This window comes from Rhizophagus irregularis, chromosome 30 (assembly GCF_026210795.1).
Source record: "Rhizophagus irregularis chromosome 30, complete sequence".
Lineage (NCBI taxonomy): Eukaryota > Fungi > Glomeromycota > Glomeromycetes > Glomerales > Glomeraceae > Rhizophagus > Rhizophagus irregularis.
This window is the reverse complement of record NC_089458.1, coordinates 2888383-2909803: the sequence shown is the minus strand read 5'-3', so window position 1 is coordinate 2909803 and position 21421 is coordinate 2888383. Positions and strand designations below refer to the sequence as shown.

The window sequence follows — 21421 nt, the reverse complement described above, 5'->3', positions numbered from 1 at the left end:
TATTTACATACCGACCTTCCTCCTCCATGTTATAAGAGTAAATAGAAAGTATATCATCATCAGCTATGCCATTATTCGTCCACATTCCATCATTGGCCGCACCATCGCTTGGCCGCATCATCGTTAGCCGCACCATCGTTAGGCCTACCATCGTTAGTCACACCATCATCAGCTGCACCTGCTCTATCGTCAGCTGCTCTATCACCACCATCATCTACATCATTACCATCATGAGAATCATCGTCCGAATGTGTAAATTTATCCCTATTTTCCAACTTTTGCTAAAAATCAATAAATAAATAAATAAACTGTAATTCAAATAATTCACATTTTGCAAATTGTAAATTAAAAACTTACTAAGTTGTTGATTATCTTCGACTTCATTATACTTTCGCTCATTTGAATGTTTTGATTATTAGGATTTAAGTACGTTTCACATATGCTAATCGCATATGCTATTTGTGTTTTTGAGGGATTTTTATTTTCTTTTCGCAACTTATCAATTATCAGCGACATATATGTCGTAGGTTGCCCATCTTTAACCTTTTTAAATAGGTTGTTGTAACATCTTTTCACTTCTGCCTTACTCTTCCATTCCTGAATCTTTGACGGACTAGCCTGAGTGTTAATAGACGGTAATTTATGCCCAGTCACTTCGAAAACAGAATACATAACGTCTTTAACTCTAGACGTGAACGTCCCTCGTATGCTTCTATGTTTTTGTACTAACTATTAAAAAAAAATGTTAGTATGAAATTTAATAAAATTCATAATTGCTTTAACTTACAGTCGGGGCAATTTTTTTTTCGAAAAAAATAATCCATTGATTTTTTTTGAACTGGCGCATAAATTCCGGATTTTTGTCTTTTAAATATTTTTCGGTAGCGAGTTTGTACTCGTCTTGCGAAGAATAAACAAAATTTTCAAATAAAATTTTCGACACCTTCTTAACGAGCCTCCTAATCAAACGAGGTTAGCATTTCAGGTTTACATTAAATAATATTCATCTTTATTACCTTTACATACTCCGGATCTATTGTATTATTATTATTTTTGTTATTATCGTTGAGCTTTTTTTCTATCTTTCGAGAGACAGGTTTCGAGATTTTTTTGTCCAGTGATAAGAACTTCAAGCTTAGAAATTATCTGCGAATTGGTTCTTAATAGTTTTTCTATTGTTTTTTTATTAACTTTAACAATAAAATATAATTTAACTATATATTATATAATTTCTTTTATAAAGAATATAATACATATCATGTCATATATACCATCAATGCTATCATCGGATATTCTCACTCGCTTCTCAGCTTCGCTACCCTCAGTACTACGTTTTGAAAATCTTTCATTATCATCAATTCTTCGTTTCTCGCCACGCTTTGTAGCCATTATGATAATAAATTTAAAACGAAAATATGAAAAAGGAGGAAATATATGAGAAAAAAGAGGAAATATATGAGAAAAAGGTGAACTAGAAAATTCGAAAAGGATGAGGAAAAAGGGGAAATACATGAATCAGAAATTCAGAAAAAGGAGGCAAGCTGTCATAAGGTAATTTCCGCCATTCTATACTAAAAAAGAAAAAAAACTTGCGAAATATTGCGAAAAATGGATGAACTAATGCGAAATATTACGAAAAATGAATGTACTAATGCAAAAATTTTGCATCGTGATATTACGAAAAAATATTGTAACACTTTCATAAGAGAACTTTAAAAAAAAACTCTCTCGTAAAAGCACATAGTACAATCGAAATATTAATCAAATCCAATTTATAAAAAAATAAATACGTTACACATGCAGTTTTTACTTTTATGCATGGAAAAAAAAGTTGCAGCCAGTGAACTCATTTAGCTGATCAGATTGATAGTGATCTTGAGCGCTTATAACCTGATTATCGCATAAATTTGTGGCGATCATCCGTCTATTATTGTAAAAGTGATTTGCCATCGTTAAGCCAATAAATTTGCGGCTGATTATCAGATGATTAGCCGATTGAATAAGCCATCCGAATTCTTACAGCCTGTTACAGCAAATTTAAAATATGCGAAACACTCAGCACTTTTGCTGTCAGATTCACTTGGCAGGTTGCCGGCAAATTGAAATAGTAAATAAAATAATAAACAATATTTATATGGTACATCATAGACTTGTTACATTTATTTTTAGATTTGCCAACCCACGAACTCGGCAAGTTCCCGACAGCAAAATTGCTGAGTGTTTCGCATATTTTAAATTTTGCTATAATGCATAAAATTGCGAATGATTCCGCGATATTAGCCACCAGATTCTTACAGCCAGTTTCATTCATTAATGCATAAATTTGCGTAATCGTGTCTATTCAAATAACTCAATCAATTGTAATCCATTCAATTAATTCATTAAATTTTTACAATGAATTTGCAATATAATTTTATTAGCACACATAATCTCATATAAATTAAATAGTGAATTGATACTTTTCATCAAATTTGACGCGTTAATTTAGTACATGAGTTTCAAATGCCCTCTTTGTATGCGAATATTCAGTCAACGCTTTGCATATACTCAACACGCCCAAAAATGCTTAAAAAATGTAGAAGTAGAAGTAGAAGATGATGATGATAATAATGATAGTGAAAAATATAGCAGTGAAATGGATACAAGAAGTAATCTAAGTAGTGAATATGAAAATGATAAAGTTGAGGTAATTATGTTATTTCAGATTATTCTTTTTAAAGAAAAAGCTCAATAATTATGTTATTCCAGATTATTCTTTTTAAAGAAAAAGCTCAAATTATACTAACTCATTTTGGTTTATAATTTTAGGTGGATGATGATAATAATGTACAAAATATGTCATTTGACAGTATTGGAAGTGCAATATCAGAGATGAGCCTTGAAGATAGTAACTTTGAAAATATATTAGATTCATCTGAAGAGCCTGAAATTTTTGAAGAACCCAAAAATCTCAATACCAAAACTTGCACAGAATTTCCTAATGATGCTTATAAAGATCTAATGTTATTAGTAATGAAATATAAAATAAACAATAAAGGTGGTAATGAAATAATACGTTTTTTTAATAAACATTCAAATCTTACAGAATCACTATTACCAAAAAATATTGAACAGGGACGAGCATTTATGAATAATATGAAGTTTTCTAATTTAGAATTTAGTAAAGTTCTTATAACAAAACATAAGGATAAAGATTATTTTCTTTATTATCAAAACTTAATACAGTGCATTAAAAATATCTTAACTGTTCCTGACATAACACAAAATTTTGCGCTATCTTACAAAAACTATGAGGTAAATAGTAAATATTAGTTAATTCAATAATTTAAATAATATTTATTTTAATTTATTTATATTATTTTATAGTATAATAGAAAAAGTATTTACAGTGAACAAAACACTGGAAAATGGTGGAAAACTACGCAAGAATCCTTACCTACTGGTTCCAAATTATTATCAATTATTTTATATTCAGATGCAACAACTACAGATACATTAGGAAAAAGTCAATTGCATCCAATATATATTTCATTAGGCAATATCCCAATATGGCGTCGTAATAAACAGGATGCAAAGCAACTTTTGGGATATTTACCAATTTTAGAAGTTGCAAATAAAGATCTGGTTCGTGATACCTTTCATAAATCTTTACGTCATTTACTAGAACCAATTATTTTATTAAAAGATGGTATAGACCTTTTTATAAATAATGAAAATACCTGGTTTTATCCTAGAGTTTCAACTATTATTGCAGATTGGCCAGAAGCTACAAGTTTTTGTTTAGTTTATAAATCCTCCAATTCAAGCCTTCCATGTCACTTCTGTTTAATTAAAAGGGACAATCTTGCAAATATAAACTTATCGGTTAATGATGTAATACTAAGAACTCATGATGAAATGCGTAAATACTTTGAAAATGATACACAAAAATCTGTTTGCATAGAATCTGTACCTAATTTTTTTTGGGATTTGCCGTAAGTATGCAAAAGTAGAAATAATTATAATAACATATATATATATTAATTATAAATATTTATATTATCAAGGAATATAAATATCTACTTGGCTACTGTTCCTGACAGAATGCATCATTTAGATTTGGGTTTATTTCGTTATCAAATTATCTTCACGTGCGATATCTTAAAATTGCAAACATGTTAATGGTAATAAATTAGTTGAAGAAGTAGATCGCCGTCTAGCAGCAATTCCACGTTTTCCCGCCATTAAAATTTTTTCCAATGGACTGCAGTCAATTGCAAGATTAACTGCTAATGAATATCGAAGTTTGATGAAAGTCATGATATTTGTTATTGATAATTTATATGATGAAAATAATAACGAAGTAGATAATTTTGTAAATAATGATGATCTTGTGAAATTGTACGAATATTGGAATGAAATGTATATTTTAAGTAGATATGAAGAATTTAGTGAAAGTGACTTGAAGAAATTTAATGTATGTATTAAAATTTTAGTAAAATCGAAAATTTAAATTAAATAAATTAAATTAACATTTAAATTTTAGGATGCAATACATAGATGGGCGCGGATGTTTGTCAAGGCTTTTAAATTTGTTTCTTCTTCTAATTTGAAGTTGCCTAAATTGCATTCATGGGTTTATCATCACATTATTGACTCAATACGATCTTATGGCGCAATAAATGGCTATACCACAGAAACTTACAAAAGTCTTCACAAATATTTCGTTAAAATACCCTACCGAATTAGCAATAAAAAAGATGTCGAACCTCAGCTTTTACGAACTGTAAGTATTTGGAAATTTATTTATTGTATATATTTATTATATAACTTAAGATGGAAATTAAATTAATAGATAAAACGTCAAGCAATATCTATTAGAATGTCTCAACATTCAGTGAATCCGGCAAAAACACCTCGCACTTGTAAATTTTCTGCAAGACTCTTTGATTTCTCTTTACAAGATGCAAATACATTTTTTAATGAAAAAAAAGATTCCGTAGACAATAAAATGCAGACCGGTTTTGCTAGATTTATAAGTTGTCTGAATTTATATCTAGATTTACTTGATGGGTTCACAATTATTGGTGAAACCCGAATAAACATATACGGATCAATAACACTGGAAAATGGTGCCATAATGCGTGCCACAAACAGGTATCATAATAAAGTATGGTTTAGCGACATAGCTATTTCAATGGATTCTGAAGAATCAAATGATTATATATCAGACAAAGGACTTTGTTATGGACAGGTATTTTTCCAATTTATGTAATAATTTATTATAAAGTATTAATAAATATTTATTATTTATAGGCCTTATTGTCAGCAGAAGCATTAACAGACCCACCGCTAAATCTCGCATTAATTCAATGGTACGATTTTAAATCTAAAAGGAACCCATATTTATATGGATGTCCTCACTTAAAATTGATAGAATTATATAACTTTGTAGCTATAGAGTCTATACATGGTGTCGTTCACATAGTACTCGATTTGATAAACAAAATGAATATTTCGTAAATAAATATATTTTTTAGTCACTTGATATAGGAGTTTTGATTTATTTTAATAAAATTATATCCTTAAAGAATTTATGGTCACGTTTCCCATATCATAAATAAAATGCAGATTTATTTATTTAATTATTAACAACACGGGTGTGACATAAATAAATCGTGACTGAAATTTGTGTTCAATTTGTGTTCAATTTGTGTTGATAATTCTGGTAAAAAATTATTAATTTTGGCCAAATTTCGTTAAATTTGTTAAATTTGTGTTGAGTTTGTGTTGAATTTGTGTTGCGTAATTTTTTATTTATCACAAGGGGATGATATTTAGTAATTGCATGTACGACGTACAAGATTTTTTTTATGATTTTTTTAAGAAATGTACGCAAAATATTTAATCAGAATATAATTGTTTTATTTTTAAATATGATATATTGATGATTTTTTTTTTAAAAAAAAAATTGATTTTTTTAAAATTCAATAGAATGTGCTAATAATAAATTGGTTTATTTTTAAATATAATATATTGATATTTATATTTAAATAACCAAAACATGTACATGATTTTTAATTATTTTTAATTGAAATCAAACTAAGATTTTTTTTTTTAAAAAAAATTAAAATAAATTAAGTGATTTATATTTATATTTAGAATCATGATATTTATATTTAGATAATCCATATCTGCATGAGATTTAATTAATATGTTTAATGATGAAAAGTCTAATAAATTAAATTTTAATTGAAACGAGAAATAAAATCAAACCAAAGAGGTATTGTTCAAATTTTATTTAAAGTGACATTTTACGACTTTCTTTCAAATTTTTACTCATCCCAAAATCAAATTATAAAAATCAAATCTAATCTAATAATGCCTCGCCACACACGTCGTCATTCCCACTATAACGTTCATTGGAACTGGGCTATGATGGACGAATTTGTTGACATATGCCGAGACAGAAACTGCGCTTACCACAATATTAATGGTAGAAGCCGCCAAGATTTTTGGGACTCTGTTGCCAATAGGTTCATATGACTAATATCTATAATTTCTTTAAGAAAGAATTTAAATTCAAATTAACCAATCCATTTAATTGAATCAGAATAAATAGAATATTTCGAACGAGGGTTTCCGGGCAACAGTGCAGCCAAAAGTGGAGGAACCTCGTCAGGGATTACCATGTAAGTAAATAAATAAAATTACATTCATATAAATTAAATGTATTTACCGAATATTCAAACTGATTTTGATATTTAGAACTATGTCCTTTATCGTAATGGTAACCCTGGGCGGCAGCTGTGGACGCGTACTGGCGCAAGATATTATCGCGAATTTAGAACGAGATTTTGGGAAAGACCGGGTAATTATACTATAATAAAATTTATAATTAATATTTACGTTCATGTTTTAAATTTGATCAATTTGATCAATTTTAGTCATGCGTAATGATCGTAGGGCAAGGAGAAACTTACCTACGTATCGTAGAAGAAGATAATTATTTTTATTTTTTTATTATTTATTAAGTGAATAGCTAGGCCCAGTCCGTACCAAATATCGGCTGGAGACTCACGTTTTTTTTGGGCTGTGACTGATACTGACGTCCACGCCGTACAGCCTGGGTACTATTTTATAAAATAGTAGCGAACAAGTATCAAATGTGTATTTTTTTATTAAGTTATAATAAAAATTAGAATTTACTTTAATTTTTAACATAAAAATTGTAAATAATAAAAAATTCGTAAATAAAAATAAATTTGCTTTCCCAAACTTAAAAAAAAAGGTGTTTATATAAAAGAAAAGGTGTTTATATTATTTTTGATTATTCAATAGTATCACATGCCTCTCTTGTATACGTTCTACTGCATATGCAGTTTACAATCTTGTAAATTTTCGAAATATTTCAACCGTAATATTACGCAGGTTTACAGTTTCGTAAATTTTCGAAATATTTTAACCGTAATATTACGCAGATTTACAGTTTCGTAAATTTTCAAAATATTTCAACCGTAATATTACGCAGGTTTACAGTTTCGTAAATTTTTGAAATATTTTAACCGTAATATTACGCAGGTTTACAGTTTCGTAAATTTTCAAAATATTTCAACCGTAATATTACGCAGGTTTACAGTTTCGTAAATTTTCGAAATATTTTAACCGTAATATTACGCAGGTTTACAGTTTCGTAAATTTTCGAAATATTTCAACCGTAATATTACGCAGGTTTACAGTTTCGTAAATTTTCGAAATATTTTAACTGTAATATTACGCAGGTTTACAGTTTCGTAAATTTGCAGAATATTTTGACCGTAATATTGCGTAAATCTTACGATATTGAAAACTTACGTAATATTTTAACCGTAATATCACATAAATCTTACGAAATTGTAAACTTACGTAATATTTTGAAATTTTTCGAAATATTATGCCATAAACTTTCGTAAACTTACAAAATCGTAAACTTACGCAATTTTTCGCGCTATAAAATTTCCTGATGTACCTACTTGCCAATGCAGAATGGGAAGGGGTATGGAGAATCAGAAGAGAGCAACTAACCCTATATGGTCACCTTCTATTCATAAAATTCGAAAAGTTGTTGTTATAAAGAATGAGCCAGTTTTATATTATCTCGATGGAAAATTTGCACTATTTCGCGGGTTTGTGCAAGAACCAAGAAGAACTTATGTTAATAGTTGATCCAGAAAGGGTTGGTCATCCGCCTCAAAGCATATTGTCTGTACATATTGCATATGCTTTTCTACTAATAGCGAGCTAAATCAAGCGAAAAATTATGCTAAGAAGCGCGATGGTCAATGTCTAGGAAGGACTGGGTAGATAAATGGTTATAATATATATCTTTAGTTTTGTGAGAATGGTGCGCATCAGTGGGGGTATCCACTAAAATATATTATAAAAATATTCAATTGGTGTCCTCTATACCATCATACTCAAGAGCGTAAATGTTGATATATTTTTGAGGATTTGTTAGGCAAGAAATTTCCACCATGTAGGGCTAAGTTCTTAGATGAACTACACTTGGATGGATATAATGAGGAATTGCATCTTGCATTCGAATTCCAGAGTCTTCAACACTATCGCCACAATAGCTTCTACTACTGGGAGAATGAAAATCTAAAATCACAAAATATGCGCAATTAGAAGAAGCGGGATATATGTAAGGACCAAGATATATGTCTTATCAAAGTGCCATACACATGTGACCCTTTTTCCTATAACATACACTTATCGAAAAAGGATTCTTGAGTAATTCTTCAAGTTAGGTCAAATATAATTATTTGGTCCCTACCTTTTCTTGGCATTTTTCTAAGACCGTGCGGTCCCATAAATTTGCAAGATTATTTTTAGAATATTCATTAGTAATAATTCGACATGGAAATAAAGAAATTTGAGCCAGTTGAAAGGCTTGTATACCATATTAACGAAATTAAAGATGCCCAAAAATACAATACTAATTCCAGTGTTTCCCAATGGCCTTTTACTTTACTGATCTGTGGCCATACTAATTCAGGGAAAACTAATGAGGTTTTCAATCTTATGCTTGAAAATAAGCTTTATCGAATGTTTAATGAGAAGAAAGGAAGGACACGCTATATCAAGTGTGATGACTTACTATTCATCAGCCACCAACTCAAGGAGCCAAAATACATGTACCTCAAATCAGCATTCCAGATAATCGCAAATAATCCAGAGCTATACCGTGAAAATATTACATTCTGAGCTTTAAACCCTGATAAAATTCCTAAGGTGGATTCATTTTCTCTGGATAGAGGTAAAGTAGCTATATTCAAAGATGTATATGCTGATCTGAAAAAAGTGCAGGAGAAAATCATCCCTTATTTTGTTGAGGGGCGACATTATAACATCAGTTTAATATATGTCTCCCAGAGTTACTTTAACTGCCTAAAGATAATACGAAAAAATCTTACACATGTCTGCCTATTTAATGGATCATGCACTGTAGACGAGCTGAGCTGTATTATGCGCCAATATGCTAATGACTGGCATAGTGTAATTAAGATTATTGACAAAGCTTTATGTGAACATAAATTCATTATATTTGATTTAACTGTACCCCGTGAGTATCTGCACAGAGTACGTCTTGGCTGAGACCAAATTTTGGAAAAAGGTGTCCCAACTAATGAGTACCAGCTCTTTTTCCGCCTCCTGCACCTGCATCTTCAGATCCTCAATCTCATAGCGCATTTTCTTATTTGCATTAACCTGCTCATTGTACTCTAGATTTACATCTCGTATGAACTTCTCGAAAGTTCTTTTATTATAATCGAGCAGGTGCTGGGATAATACTTTAAGCTCATTTATAACCCGGCAATTATTCTCTTCCTTGTGATCACAAGTAGTATTATTAGTTTTGGTTCTATTATCTGCAACATATATAGCCGGCGATGCTGGGAATACATTATATTCTAGCCAGCTTCAAGGTCATGATATTTTCTCTTGAGCTATAGTTTTACATTTCTTCCTATTTAACGAAATCTCATAAACCTCTAATGTATGCCTCAAATAAGATTCAATTCGTTCAGACTTCTTGGAAATAAATTCTAACGGAACAGGATCTTTAGAATGGTGCAAGAGTCTCTGGCAACTCTCTTGACAAGACTTTTGGGTAGTCTATCAATAATATGTTTATAGTCAGAATGGAACATTTTATTAGATATAGGTTTGTGCAAAAAAAGTTTGCATGCAAAATTCATCTATAGACTATAGTGGTACGCGCCTATATCGCGGGTTGCGTCATATCTGGTAAGGGATTGGTTTAGGCTCAGATCACGTGATCAATGGTCATGCTTTAGCGCCTCTGATCTAGAAGATCTTAAAGGTTTTATATTGTAAAGTTCATATGATTTTGCCAAGAAAAATTTATTATCTGGTACATGATATATATATTTGTGAAATAGACCACTAGGGCCAGTTTTATTATAATACAAAATAATAATAGTACATCTATAATCGAAGGCACTAAAGCTAAAGAATTATCTCATCTATAATTTCGCAGTACTGGTCAGTAGTATCCCGAAATCTGGCACTCATTCTCACATTTTTAAACTCCTTGTCATGCCAAAAATGGACGACATTTAATCCTTTCTCTTGAAGTTTCTCACATGGCCAATATGGGTTGGTTACAATATAATCTTCACGGGAGAAGTGTACGATCCAGATCTCTCGGGGATGGAGTTGCTCTTCATACTTAAATACAAATACTTGTTCGAGCCAATAATTAAAATATAGTTTTTTATTAAAAAATGCCAAAAAAATTAACTTTAGATATGGCTCGTAAAATTGCTAAAAAACATGATGGAGAATGTCTTTCAACTGAATATATTAACTCTAAGACTCCAATGTTATGGAAATGTCATCAAGGCCATATTTGGAGTATTCCATTTAACAATATTAAAAACCAAAAAACTTGGTGTCCAACATGTCATAGTCCCAGAAAAACTATTGATGATATGCGCCAACATGCTAGAACACGGAAAGGTGATTGCCTTTCAGATAAGTATTATAATAGAGATACAAAGTTGAAATGGATTTGTGAAAAATCTCATATATGGGAAGCTCGTTCTGAAGATGTTTTAAGAGGGACATGGTGTCCAGTTTGCGCAGGTAATATATCTTACACTATTGAAATTGCTAAACAAATTGCATCTGACCGAAATGGAGAGTGTCTTTCAACAGAATATATCAATAATTGTTCTAAATTGTTATGGAAATGCATTGAGGGTCACTTATGGAGTGCACCACTTTTTAGTATAAAAAATTTGGGTAATTGGTGTCCATATTGTGCAGGCAATGCTCGGCTTACTCTTGAAGATATGTACTTTAGCACAAAAAAGAGGCGGTGGTTGCCTTTCAGATAAGTATTTTAATAATTCTACAAAGTTGAAATGGGTTTGTAAAAATAATCATATATGGGAGGCTGTTCCTGCTAGTATTCGACAAGGAACTTGGTGTCCATTTTGTTCGAGATTTACACGAGAAAAGCTTTGTCGAGAAATAGTGTCAAAATATCTTGGACCGCCATCTAAGATACGTCGACCTGATTTCTTGAAAACACCTGTATCATCAAGGATTAGAACTTGACATTCCATATAATGATTATGGTTTTGCTATCGAAGTCCAAGGGGAACAACATGAAAAATTTAACAAGTTCTTTCATAGAGGTGATCCCAATAACTTTATCAAACAGCAAGCACGAGATCAACTTAAGAAAGAATTATGCGAAGAAAACTGGATTACCTTAAGGTATGTTTGGTATTACGAAGACCCATATGTAGTTATTCTAGAGCATCTTCGAGAATTGGGTCTAATTGAGTAAACTCGAAACTTTAAATATTGATTTTTGATAGCGAATTGCATACGCTTTATTTTTTTCAGGGAATCGTGCGACAATTATGATCCGAAAAAGGCATCCGAGATTATTGACAAGCATCTGCAAGACCGGAATTTTGCAGTTTTTGATTTCACTAAGCCAATAGGTTGGGACACACCTCTGACATTGGATGAGTAGAATTCGATCCTGCCTTCTCACATATACTGTATGCTCATATATCATATACATAAAAAAATTGCGTGTGCGTCCCAAAAAGAACAAGAAAAAATTTCAATAAAATAAAATATGTATATATAAACTTTTTTATTCCTGATGCCATAAGCAAACAATTAAGATATGATGCATTTGGCCTTATTTCATGAATATTACTTTTTGCATTGTACTGTTTTATTTAATATGAAAATACAGTGACCACATTAATGAACAAAAGACTATCATATTACTATTTAGCCAACATAAAAACCACTTAATTAAATTCTGACTATAGGTACACGTATTTTTTTAGGCGATGAGTTTGAATTTCGACAATATGAGTGACGGGGGGAGGATGATTCAGTTGTTAATCGAGATGAGTTTATAATATTAATAGTAGATCTTGCCCTTTCCTACATAAATAAAAATAATGAGATCAAACTGCGAAGCAACTTATTTGAAGATTATGAAGTAAGAGATTCTTACCAATAAAGAGTATAGGGTAGATACTACAGTGAGAATGTTTAAAAAATTCGCACTTTCTGTCGGGAACAATACTTTCGATAATAGATTACAACGATATAGACCGTCGTATACCAAATCGATACTAAAAATTTTAATTTCGCTTCCTATTGGTTTTAATTCTATTAGCTTGACGATCAAACATCAGCAAAGTTATAATAACAGAGATACTTACCACAAATTAATATACCATACGTTTCCAAGCCAGCCACATAGCCGTAAATATTAATAATAAATCTAAAGATCCTTTCATGAATTCTGCTAATTTAATGATACTCTTATTTATGGTATTAGGGCAATGCGGTGGCTTTATCTCACCGAATATAAACTCTCTCTCAGTGTCATCAATCTTTGAGAGGATTCGGAAGTCTGGTTTTCTGCCATGGCTATGGCCATCCAATAAACGTCTCTCTTTTGAACTTTCGGATTCACCATTAGCCCTTCATTTCAATAATGAAAATGTAAGCGTATATATCTAGTACAATGTAATGACTGCATGAGACTTACCAGACTAATGAGAGTTCGGTTTTATTGAATATTTCTTCCAGTATTTGATGACAGTATCGATGGATGAACGTATCTTCGTCCAATTTTTTATCATCATTATAACTCACCGAAGACAAATAGGTAAAACTGCGAGGCAAGAAATGAGTATTAATAATACCATTAACAAACATTTATTAAATTTAGAACTTACAAATTTCTCGAAACTATCTGCACACAATCAAATATTTATTGGTCTTCGGCTGTTAATAACGTATTTCCTTTTGACCAATTGCTACGCCACTTTGTATTTAGTGATTTACTGTCGCTCAAAAGCTAAAAAAACCACAAATAAACAAATTAATGTGTTTGCTGATTGTTTGTAATAATATCAAGGTACTTACCCTGTTGTATTCAATTATTACTAAGTCAGCAACTGTTGGCAACTCCTTCGGAATTAATGATCTTGGGAGAGCTTCATTCCATGTCTTTTCGGTGCATTCAACATATTCTGGTTGCAATACATAATTGACGATAGACATCTGCAAATATATACAAAATTAAATGTTATATCCAAAATTCTACGACTTTGCAAAGAGAAGTACTTACAATATCAAATCAATTTCTTTCGCGTATGATAAAGTTTGATTGACTTCTAATTTTTCAATTGACTTTAACTGAAAATTACGAAAGTCGATGGAGATGTTGTGTCCATCCCGTGTTACCCACTATATAAAAAGAGAATGGAGTTCTATATCAGTAATAAGTCACGGAAAGATGAATGTTACGTCATTTTCAGAGACATTATTTATGACCATATTATTGATTGCATGTCTCCATGATAAGACGACCTTGAACAACATGAATCAAATTAGTTAATGTCAAAATTGTGACTATTATATTGAAAAAATTATGTTAGTGTCGATTAATACGAACTTTATATTTCGTTGAACCCTCATCTGTCCTTGCGTCAAAAGGATTGTCATCTTCTTTACGTGTTATCTCTACATTGGACTCGTTACGATAATTCGTCTTCTTAAAAGTAATAACGCGGATTAGAAATGAGCTAATTCACATCACAAAACAAACAAAATTAAAAAAAAAACGTTACTGGAGAGGCCTCAGTTGCATCCGCAATCTCGTAATCATTTAAAGAATTATTCCCGCTGTAATAAGATGGAGGTGGAGAACGATTGCGAATGTTGGGAGGAGGTGTCATAACAGGAGAAGTTTCTTCAGCTTGTCGTTTTTTGGATTTTTTAGGATCTTCCGATGCTGACTTTAATGGACGGAACAAAATTAGAAATCTTTAGGAACATGAGAATATAATAGTTCTAACTAAAAAATGCAAGTATATACAGTACTTTCTCCTGATCTCTTTCCCGGTTTCTTTCATTGATAGTTCCGGAGTTATTAATCATAGCGTTCCCTGTAATTGTTGAGTTGTGAAAGTAAATTGAAGATCCACCAATCGTTCTATCTGATTTGCGTCCATCTTCCCATTTTCTTGCAACTTGGCGATCCGGTCGAGTACCCTGGAATGAACAATTATAGAATTATTATTCTCAGCACATATTTATAATTATAGTCTTTCGTCCAATCTCTTGTCCCGTCAGATCGGCTAGCAACCTTGAACATCAGACGACCTAGCAAGTCGCCCGTGCCTCAATACTGGCTTTATGGCTCGGCTAACAACCTTGAATGAACGACGACCTAGCAAGTCCCCGTCACGCCATTATTTACACCTGCATTTACTTCAAAACAAAAAAAAATATTTACCTCTCTATATCTATCAAGAAGGGTTTGTGCCCTTTGAAACCTGTTCCCTTGTTCGTATTTAATAATATCCTCGAGGCTTTTTAGGTAGCGATCTATTTTTAGCTCAAGTGATTCTACCTCACATTCTTCCAGAAATCCGGTTATATTCCACTCTGAAGATTTACGATCGAAATATTTATGCGTTCTGCTTTCTGTCATAACTGGTGTGGGCTTCCAAGATTACAATGTATGATTTTTCGTATCAAAGTTTAAGATGGCTGATATCAATATGACAGTGGGCTATACCATTTTTAGGGATAAGGCATGCAGGTAACGCATAAATCAGAAGCAATCGGATTTTGCGCAGTAGCTAAGCCACCGACACGAAACAAACACACAACACTCTTTAAAAACAAAGATCTTTATTATATTTTTTCAAAGTATGAGTAGAGAACAAATACACTGATTAATAGGTGATGACGACTCTCGGGTATTACCAGTGGCAATGTCATAAGAAGGTGGTGGTCGAAATGATAAGGAACTGACATGTAATTCTTCATGTAGGGAGGTCCTTCTGTGGTCGACCAACTGCTCTGTATCGGAAATATCCATTTCATCGTTGGTGGTTAACGAGCTAACAGGCGGAATTGTTGAGCGTCTTTGACTAATGGGTGGCGATTGTCTTCGACTTCTTCGACCAAAGGTTGGTGATTGACTTCGACTAAAAGACGGACTTCGGCTTAAGTCTAGGGATGGTTAGGTCGGTCCTGGTCCGGTCCTGGTCCTGGGACCTATAAGTCCTATTGAACGGACCTGCGGACCAGGTCCTGACTAAGTTATTTATAGATTTTATGAATTTTAGTAATAATTAAATATAAAAAAAGTGAGTTGCGATATCGGGATTCACTTTTTTATATTGATTTTATATAAAAAAAAGTGAGTTGCGGTATCGGGATTCACTTTTTTATATTGATTTTATATAAAAAAAGTGAGTTGCGGTATCGCGATTCACTTTTTTATATTGATTTTATATAAAAAAAGTGAGTTGCGGTATCGCGATTCACTTTTTTATATTGATTTTATATAAAAAAAGTGAGTTGTGGTATCACGATTCACTTTTTTATATTGATTTTAATATAAAAATGTGAATCGCAATATCGCAACTCATTTTTTATATTGATTTTAATATAAAAATGTGAATCGCAATATCGCAACTCATTTTTTATATGATTTTAATAATATAAAAATTGTATTACAATATTGCAGTGCACTTTTTTATAATTTATAATCACTTAAAATCAAATTTACAGCAAATTATACATATATAATTTAAACATATAGATCTCTTATAACCTTATTGGCTAGGACTTTTTAGGACCTGGTCCGCTTCTGGTCCAAAATTTGGACCTAAAGATCTGCAGACCAGGTCCTAGGACCAGGTCTTTAGGTCCAGGACCTAGGACTTTACCATCCCTAGGCTTAACCGTCTTTCAGAGGATCTCAATTCGCGTTCAACTTCCCTGGAAGATGGTGAGGGCATAATATTTCCACTTTCTCTACTTTGTCTTCGGTTAAAAGTGGGGTAGTATTGCGAGTAAAGATCAATTAAGAGAATGGGTCATCATTCAACGGTCACCAATGTAAAGAAAAATTCTCGAATCTTGTCCGGGATTATAATGTAAGTTATCACTATATTTGAGAACTTTGTTGTTAGCTCTACTACTGTCCTTCATGTCCGGTTCTAACCTCAATCATTTTATTGTTAGGCTATATGTAATTTTATGTCTGGTAAAATTAACGATATTTTGATGAATTTCGTACACATTTTTGGGAGAGACCAGAATCTTTTCCGATTTCTCCCAAGGTTATGAAACTCATCGTTTCTGGTTCTACGTTTGTCAATAAGAGTACGAATTTCTGGATCAGTCCATTCAGCCATTTTTTAAACAACAGAAAGTTTTTTTGAGATGGGGTGTTGGACGTGAGCATGAATCATAGGTTGTTTATATAGTCTGCCTTTAGTGCTTTCAGCAGATCATTGTTACATAAAAGGGGGTTTTTCATTTGGTATAACTGGAGATCAACTGCACATCAACTGCACATCAACTGCACATCAACTGCACATCAACCATAGTTCAACCAGAGTTCAATCAGACTTCACATTTTTCGTTTTTGTTTCACTATTTATAGCTTATTTTACCTATCAATCTGCGGAAAATAACATATTCAACTTCTTTTCCCCTCCTTCGGTCAAGACCTTTAGGAGATATACTATCTTCTTTTTTCGAACTATAGTGAGAAAAAAAGGGCGCAGTCTCAACCCGACTTCAACCAGAGTTCAACCAGACTTCAACCAGACTTCAACCCAATAATATCTATTCACAAGTAATTACGTACCTGGACACCTTATTTCATCATTGTACTAATCCCAATATATTAAATAAAAATGTACCGTTTGTCCGGAGATCTAGATTTACAATTATGTTAAGTCAAAATCTTATGAATTGCGGCTTTCAGTTGTCAAAAATATACTAATAAAGTAAGGTAGCAATCTGGTATCACCTACCCCTTGTAAATCATAAAACTGCCAAAAAGAAAATCAATCCACAAATAAAAATAATTCCAGAACTCTCGAGCAAAAAAATAAGAAATTATGCCAGAACTTTTCAGAAAAAGGGAATATCACTACCAGAATAATTATTGATTTGACACCATGATCTGACCTACGATCTGTCCCAAAGATTTGCAAAATATCTTCATAAGATCTTGGCCCTGACTTCATTGTTACAAAAAAAGTATCAGTCATTATTACGAAAATAGTACATCTAGGTCTAAAAATAGGAGTACTGCGTAAATAACAGGGCGTAGTTAAATCACAGAAGATGACGTTTACATGATATCTAAGCCACCCATGTGATTTTGAAAGAACATATACCTTTAGAAAATGATTATTTGCCTCAAGCTTCAGGACCTTCATTTTCGGCATCATTAAGCAAATCTACCACTCTTTCCGTAGATGTTGCTTTGTGTAAAGTCGCAACTGACCCACGGCTTAACCACTTTTTTTTACCCTTCCCTATTTGAATAATGAAATCCACTATACGATCGTCTATTTTATTTCTAAGATATTCTGCTTTAGAAATGTGACCAGCTTGAATGGATGCTTCATGAAAGACCTTCGTATTAAAGACCTCCCTCATTAAACAGTGATATGCTTTTTCTCTTGAATTATTGCATTGGTTTTTGAGCTTAATCGAAAGATTAATAAAGTTATCAACTTAAGGAATTCTTTCTTGATCATATTCTAATACTCTGTGGATTTTATCAACTATGAGACCTTGACGTACAAGTTCTCACAATTTTGTATCCGTTAATATCATATTTTTGGACTCTAATGACTGGACTAATTTCTCTGTATATCTGATAACTTCCTGCTCACTGGATATATCAGATCATTCAGATGAATACTTTTGATCAGCTACCATTTTTATAATATATTCTATATGCTAGATTTTGCCTCGAGCAAAAAAATAAAATTAATAAAATTAATAAATGATACCAGGGTTATCAGAAGTAACGCCTTTCCGACCTGATCCCTTTAGGATTCCCTCTAACCCATATATGTGATTAGTTTTCATCAAAGATCTTGATTGCCTTTGCCTGATCATGAGGTTGTCCTCTTTTGCGATAATTTACTATAGTATAGTTTTTTGCAGAAGAGACATGGTTGTTGGGACTGTGGTGAAATACTTCACTGGCAATAGTTATAGCCACTGATAAATTCTTCACACAATTCGAAATGACTGCAAATACCACCCCTAATTTGCGCAAAGAACTAGGAAGTAGTGGTTTGCTGGTTTCAGGAAGGAACTCATCTTTTTTCAGAAATGTATTAAACCATAACACTTTGAGCTTTCCAGGGTCTTGTAACTGTCTAGAAGAAATTGCTTCCTGAATCCATACAAGCAATTCTCTAGCTCGCTCCTCATTCTTCTCTAGTGATCTAAATACTTGAGGAATGTCTTGTTGTCCTTGATTTTTTGCATATCCAGTTACACCTTCATTAGATATACGCAAGGTTTTTATTTTATCGTTTATACATTAGCAAGAGTGCAATGTTCCAGACTTTGGATATATCAATACATATTCAATCTCTCCTTAACCAATTCTAACGAGAAGTGGTCCAGATAATTGATCCTTTCATCTTCACATTGTTTATTATGCTTGCTTTTAGATTTTATTAGCTGAAGCAAATTATGTACGAGGTCAATGTAGCCAAAATAATTTTTTCTGAGTTTTAAGGTTTTGCAATTTCTCTTCAAAGTGCCTCGTAGATTCATAATAAACCAGCGCTAGCATTGGAGGCAGATTCAGCTAAGGCTTTTGCTATAACTTTTACTTCTGCTTCACCAAGATTATCCCGAATGATACGCTGGGCCAAATCTCTAATAGTCTCTTTCGGTAAAATCTGACATGTATTTACTGTGTTCAGTTCTGCTTCTTGGGTGATATCAGAAGTATCAGGGATATTGGGTAAGGCTCCTCCTTTTTTCCGACCAGCTGTTAGCTTAGGAATTAATGCAAATACCTGTTCTTTGCTAAAATTGTATCCTTTTTTGAGACGTTGTCGTACCTGATCCCTCTTAACTTTGTCTGTTAAAAGAATATCTAATGCCGGTGCGTACTTACTTAGCTCTTCAATACTCATCTCAGTATTGAACTCGTTTTCTGTTACATATCTAGTAGTGATGCCAGCCATAATATTATTTGGTAATATGTAAGGTTGCTTGCCGAAACCTAGGAGTTTAGGCAAGATGACGTTTCGCTGAAAAGTGAAATTCTGTAAAAACTATATTAAAGTTATATTAAAAAACTGGCAAAACTTTGGAGAAAGGCGAAACTGCCGAAACTTATTATAAATGCCGAAACTGCCGAAACTCTGCCAAAACTATAATAAATCTATAGTAAAATTTTGACGAAACTAATCATAGGATTTTGAAGAGATTTAGACAAGCAACCTTAGTAATATGTAAGATATTTGGTTATACCTAAGTTGTTTGGTATATATTATGCAGAGAAAGTTTAATTCGAAAAAATAAATAATTGTTCTGACGTTTATGGTCACTGGGTAAAAAAGAATATTATAACTTATTGCGTGTCTAGCGATCAGCAAGCTCTGGCCAGAATATCTTTTATATATATTTGAAAATTGCAGGTAGATAGGATATGCGAAAAAAATAATAATTTGGGATTTTATATCACCTAATTGTAAAGAACGAAAGTCCCATCCCTACTAATATTTCATAACTCACTCCTATTCGCTTTTTACCAAAGAATACTATTCTCCTGGAGTATGCTTATATTTTTTGTCATTTCTTATCGATATCAAACCTACCATAAAATGATTCGTTTCTCAAGATACGCTAATACCCTTTTGCCACTCCTTATCATCATAAATATATGTCCGAGGCTTACCTGCATTCTTGAAGTTGCGGAGATATATTTCTTCACTTATTAGCCTTTCTCTCCTAGACATATAAAATATCTCATTTACATCTATGCCGTTTTCTTTCGTAAAATCGATAGCGTTCGCATCTGACATCATTCTGTCTCGATATTTGTGAAATAGTCTAACATCTTTTTCTGTGATGGTCACGAATATGTCTGGATCTTTGCCATGATTAATGTTCCACTTTCTAAGACGTTGTTCTCGTTAGGCCTTGTTCAGAACAATGGCAGATGATACTTCGTTACTAGATTTAATAAATTTGGGTGACTTATAAGTCTCTGGTTCATCGATTACTGGTTCAGGTCTTTTAGAAGTCTCGGATGTACCAGATGTTGGGGCGACCGGAGCACGTGTATCTTCTGCCACATAGTTGAAAAGTGCCTGAGTCGAATCATCCTAATTACTGGCCTTCTTATCTTTACTGGTATTAAGTGAAGGCTTATTCTTTCTATCGGCTACTCTGTTATGGCGCTCTGGCTGAGGTGGGATTATTTTTGGAGGAATAATTTCTGGCATATTGAATATGTGTATGTCTGCGGGTTTATTAGCTGGTAAGTCAGATTGAGGTATATCGGAAAATTCTTCAATATCGTCTAGGCTAGATTTACGAAGCTTAGTTACGATCTTAGAGTGGTCAAGAATATACAGTATACTCTTGATATACCGAAGCCACGATATACTGAAGATTACCATATACCAAAGATTTTGTATAACCATTTTCATTAATAATTAAAATCTTTTGATATACCGATTTTACTATAAAATTTTATATAACATTATACCGAAGTTTTTATTTTTACCGTTTATAATAGTATATAATAAAAATAAGTTCGTTATACTGAAGATCAAAATCATATAATCAAATGATGTTTAATTTGCATAACTTTCGCAACTTTATTCTTTCATTTTTATTTTTCAGTATTAACGTTACTTTGAAGTTAAATATTTAGCTGCTTTAGCTTCTTTAAAAGATATGAACGTTAGATAATTGGATTAGTAACAAGTAATTTGTAAAATTTGTTAAACATAAAATATATAACGATTTTCATCACCCTATATATATTTGGCAATTCTCCATCACTAATTAAATTGAAGGCATG

At 32.2% G+C, this 21421-nt stretch overlaps 5 protein-coding genes across 5 annotated transcripts; all 5 read right to left on the bottom strand.

Moving 5' to 3' along the window:
* Positions 1-89: 89 nt before the first annotated feature.
* On the bottom strand, positions 90-1389 carry OCT59_022060 (uncharacterized protein; the record flags this gene model as incomplete). The annotated part of the gene is made up of 5 exons (XM_066146930.1): positions 90-281; positions 358-729; positions 788-959; positions 1027-1078; positions 1272-1389. The coding sequence occupies 5 exons, from the start codon at positions 1387-1389 to the stop codon at positions 90-92; spliced, it is 906 nt and encodes a 301-aa protein (XP_066006024.1).
* Positions 1390-12431: 11042 nt separating this feature from the next.
* On the bottom strand, positions 12432-15424 carry OCT59_022059 (uncharacterized protein; the record flags this gene model as incomplete). The annotated part of the gene is made up of 17 exons (XM_066146929.1): positions 12432-12462; positions 12536-12558; positions 12647-12678; positions 12747-12808; positions 12901-13011; positions 13079-13204; positions 13269-13281; positions 13378-13390; positions 13459-13519; positions 13588-13596; positions 13664-13782; positions 13870-13905; positions 13991-14089; positions 14166-14333; positions 14419-14589; positions 14834-14880; positions 15274-15424. The coding sequence occupies 17 exons, from the start codon at positions 15422-15424 to the stop codon at positions 12432-12434; spliced, it is 1272 nt and encodes a 423-aa protein (XP_066006023.1).
* A 2345-nt stretch (positions 15425-17769) lies between these two features.
* On the bottom strand, positions 17770-18012 carry OCT59_022058 (uncharacterized protein; the record flags this gene model as incomplete). Its single annotated transcript, XM_025312465.2, has 1 exon — positions 17770-18012. The coding sequence occupies one exon, from the start codon at positions 18010-18012 to the stop codon at positions 17770-17772; it is 243 nt and encodes an 80-aa protein (XP_025189330.2).
* A 427-nt stretch (positions 18013-18439) lies between these two features.
* On the bottom strand, positions 18440-19571 carry OCT59_022057 (uncharacterized protein; the record flags this gene model as incomplete). Its single annotated transcript, XM_066146928.1, has 2 exons — positions 18440-18870; positions 19160-19571. The coding sequence occupies 2 exons, from the start codon at positions 19569-19571 to the stop codon at positions 18440-18442; spliced, it is 843 nt and encodes a 280-aa protein (XP_066006022.1).
* Positions 19572-20525: 954 nt separating this feature from the next.
* On the bottom strand, positions 20526-21038 carry OCT59_022056 (uncharacterized protein; the record flags this gene model as incomplete). The annotated part of the gene is made up of 2 exons (XM_066146927.1): positions 20526-20680; positions 20744-21038. 2 exons carry the CDS (start codon positions 21036-21038, stop codon positions 20526-20528), a joined length of 450 nt encoding a protein of 149 aa, XP_066006021.1.
* Between the last annotated feature and the right edge of the window lie 383 nt (positions 21039-21421).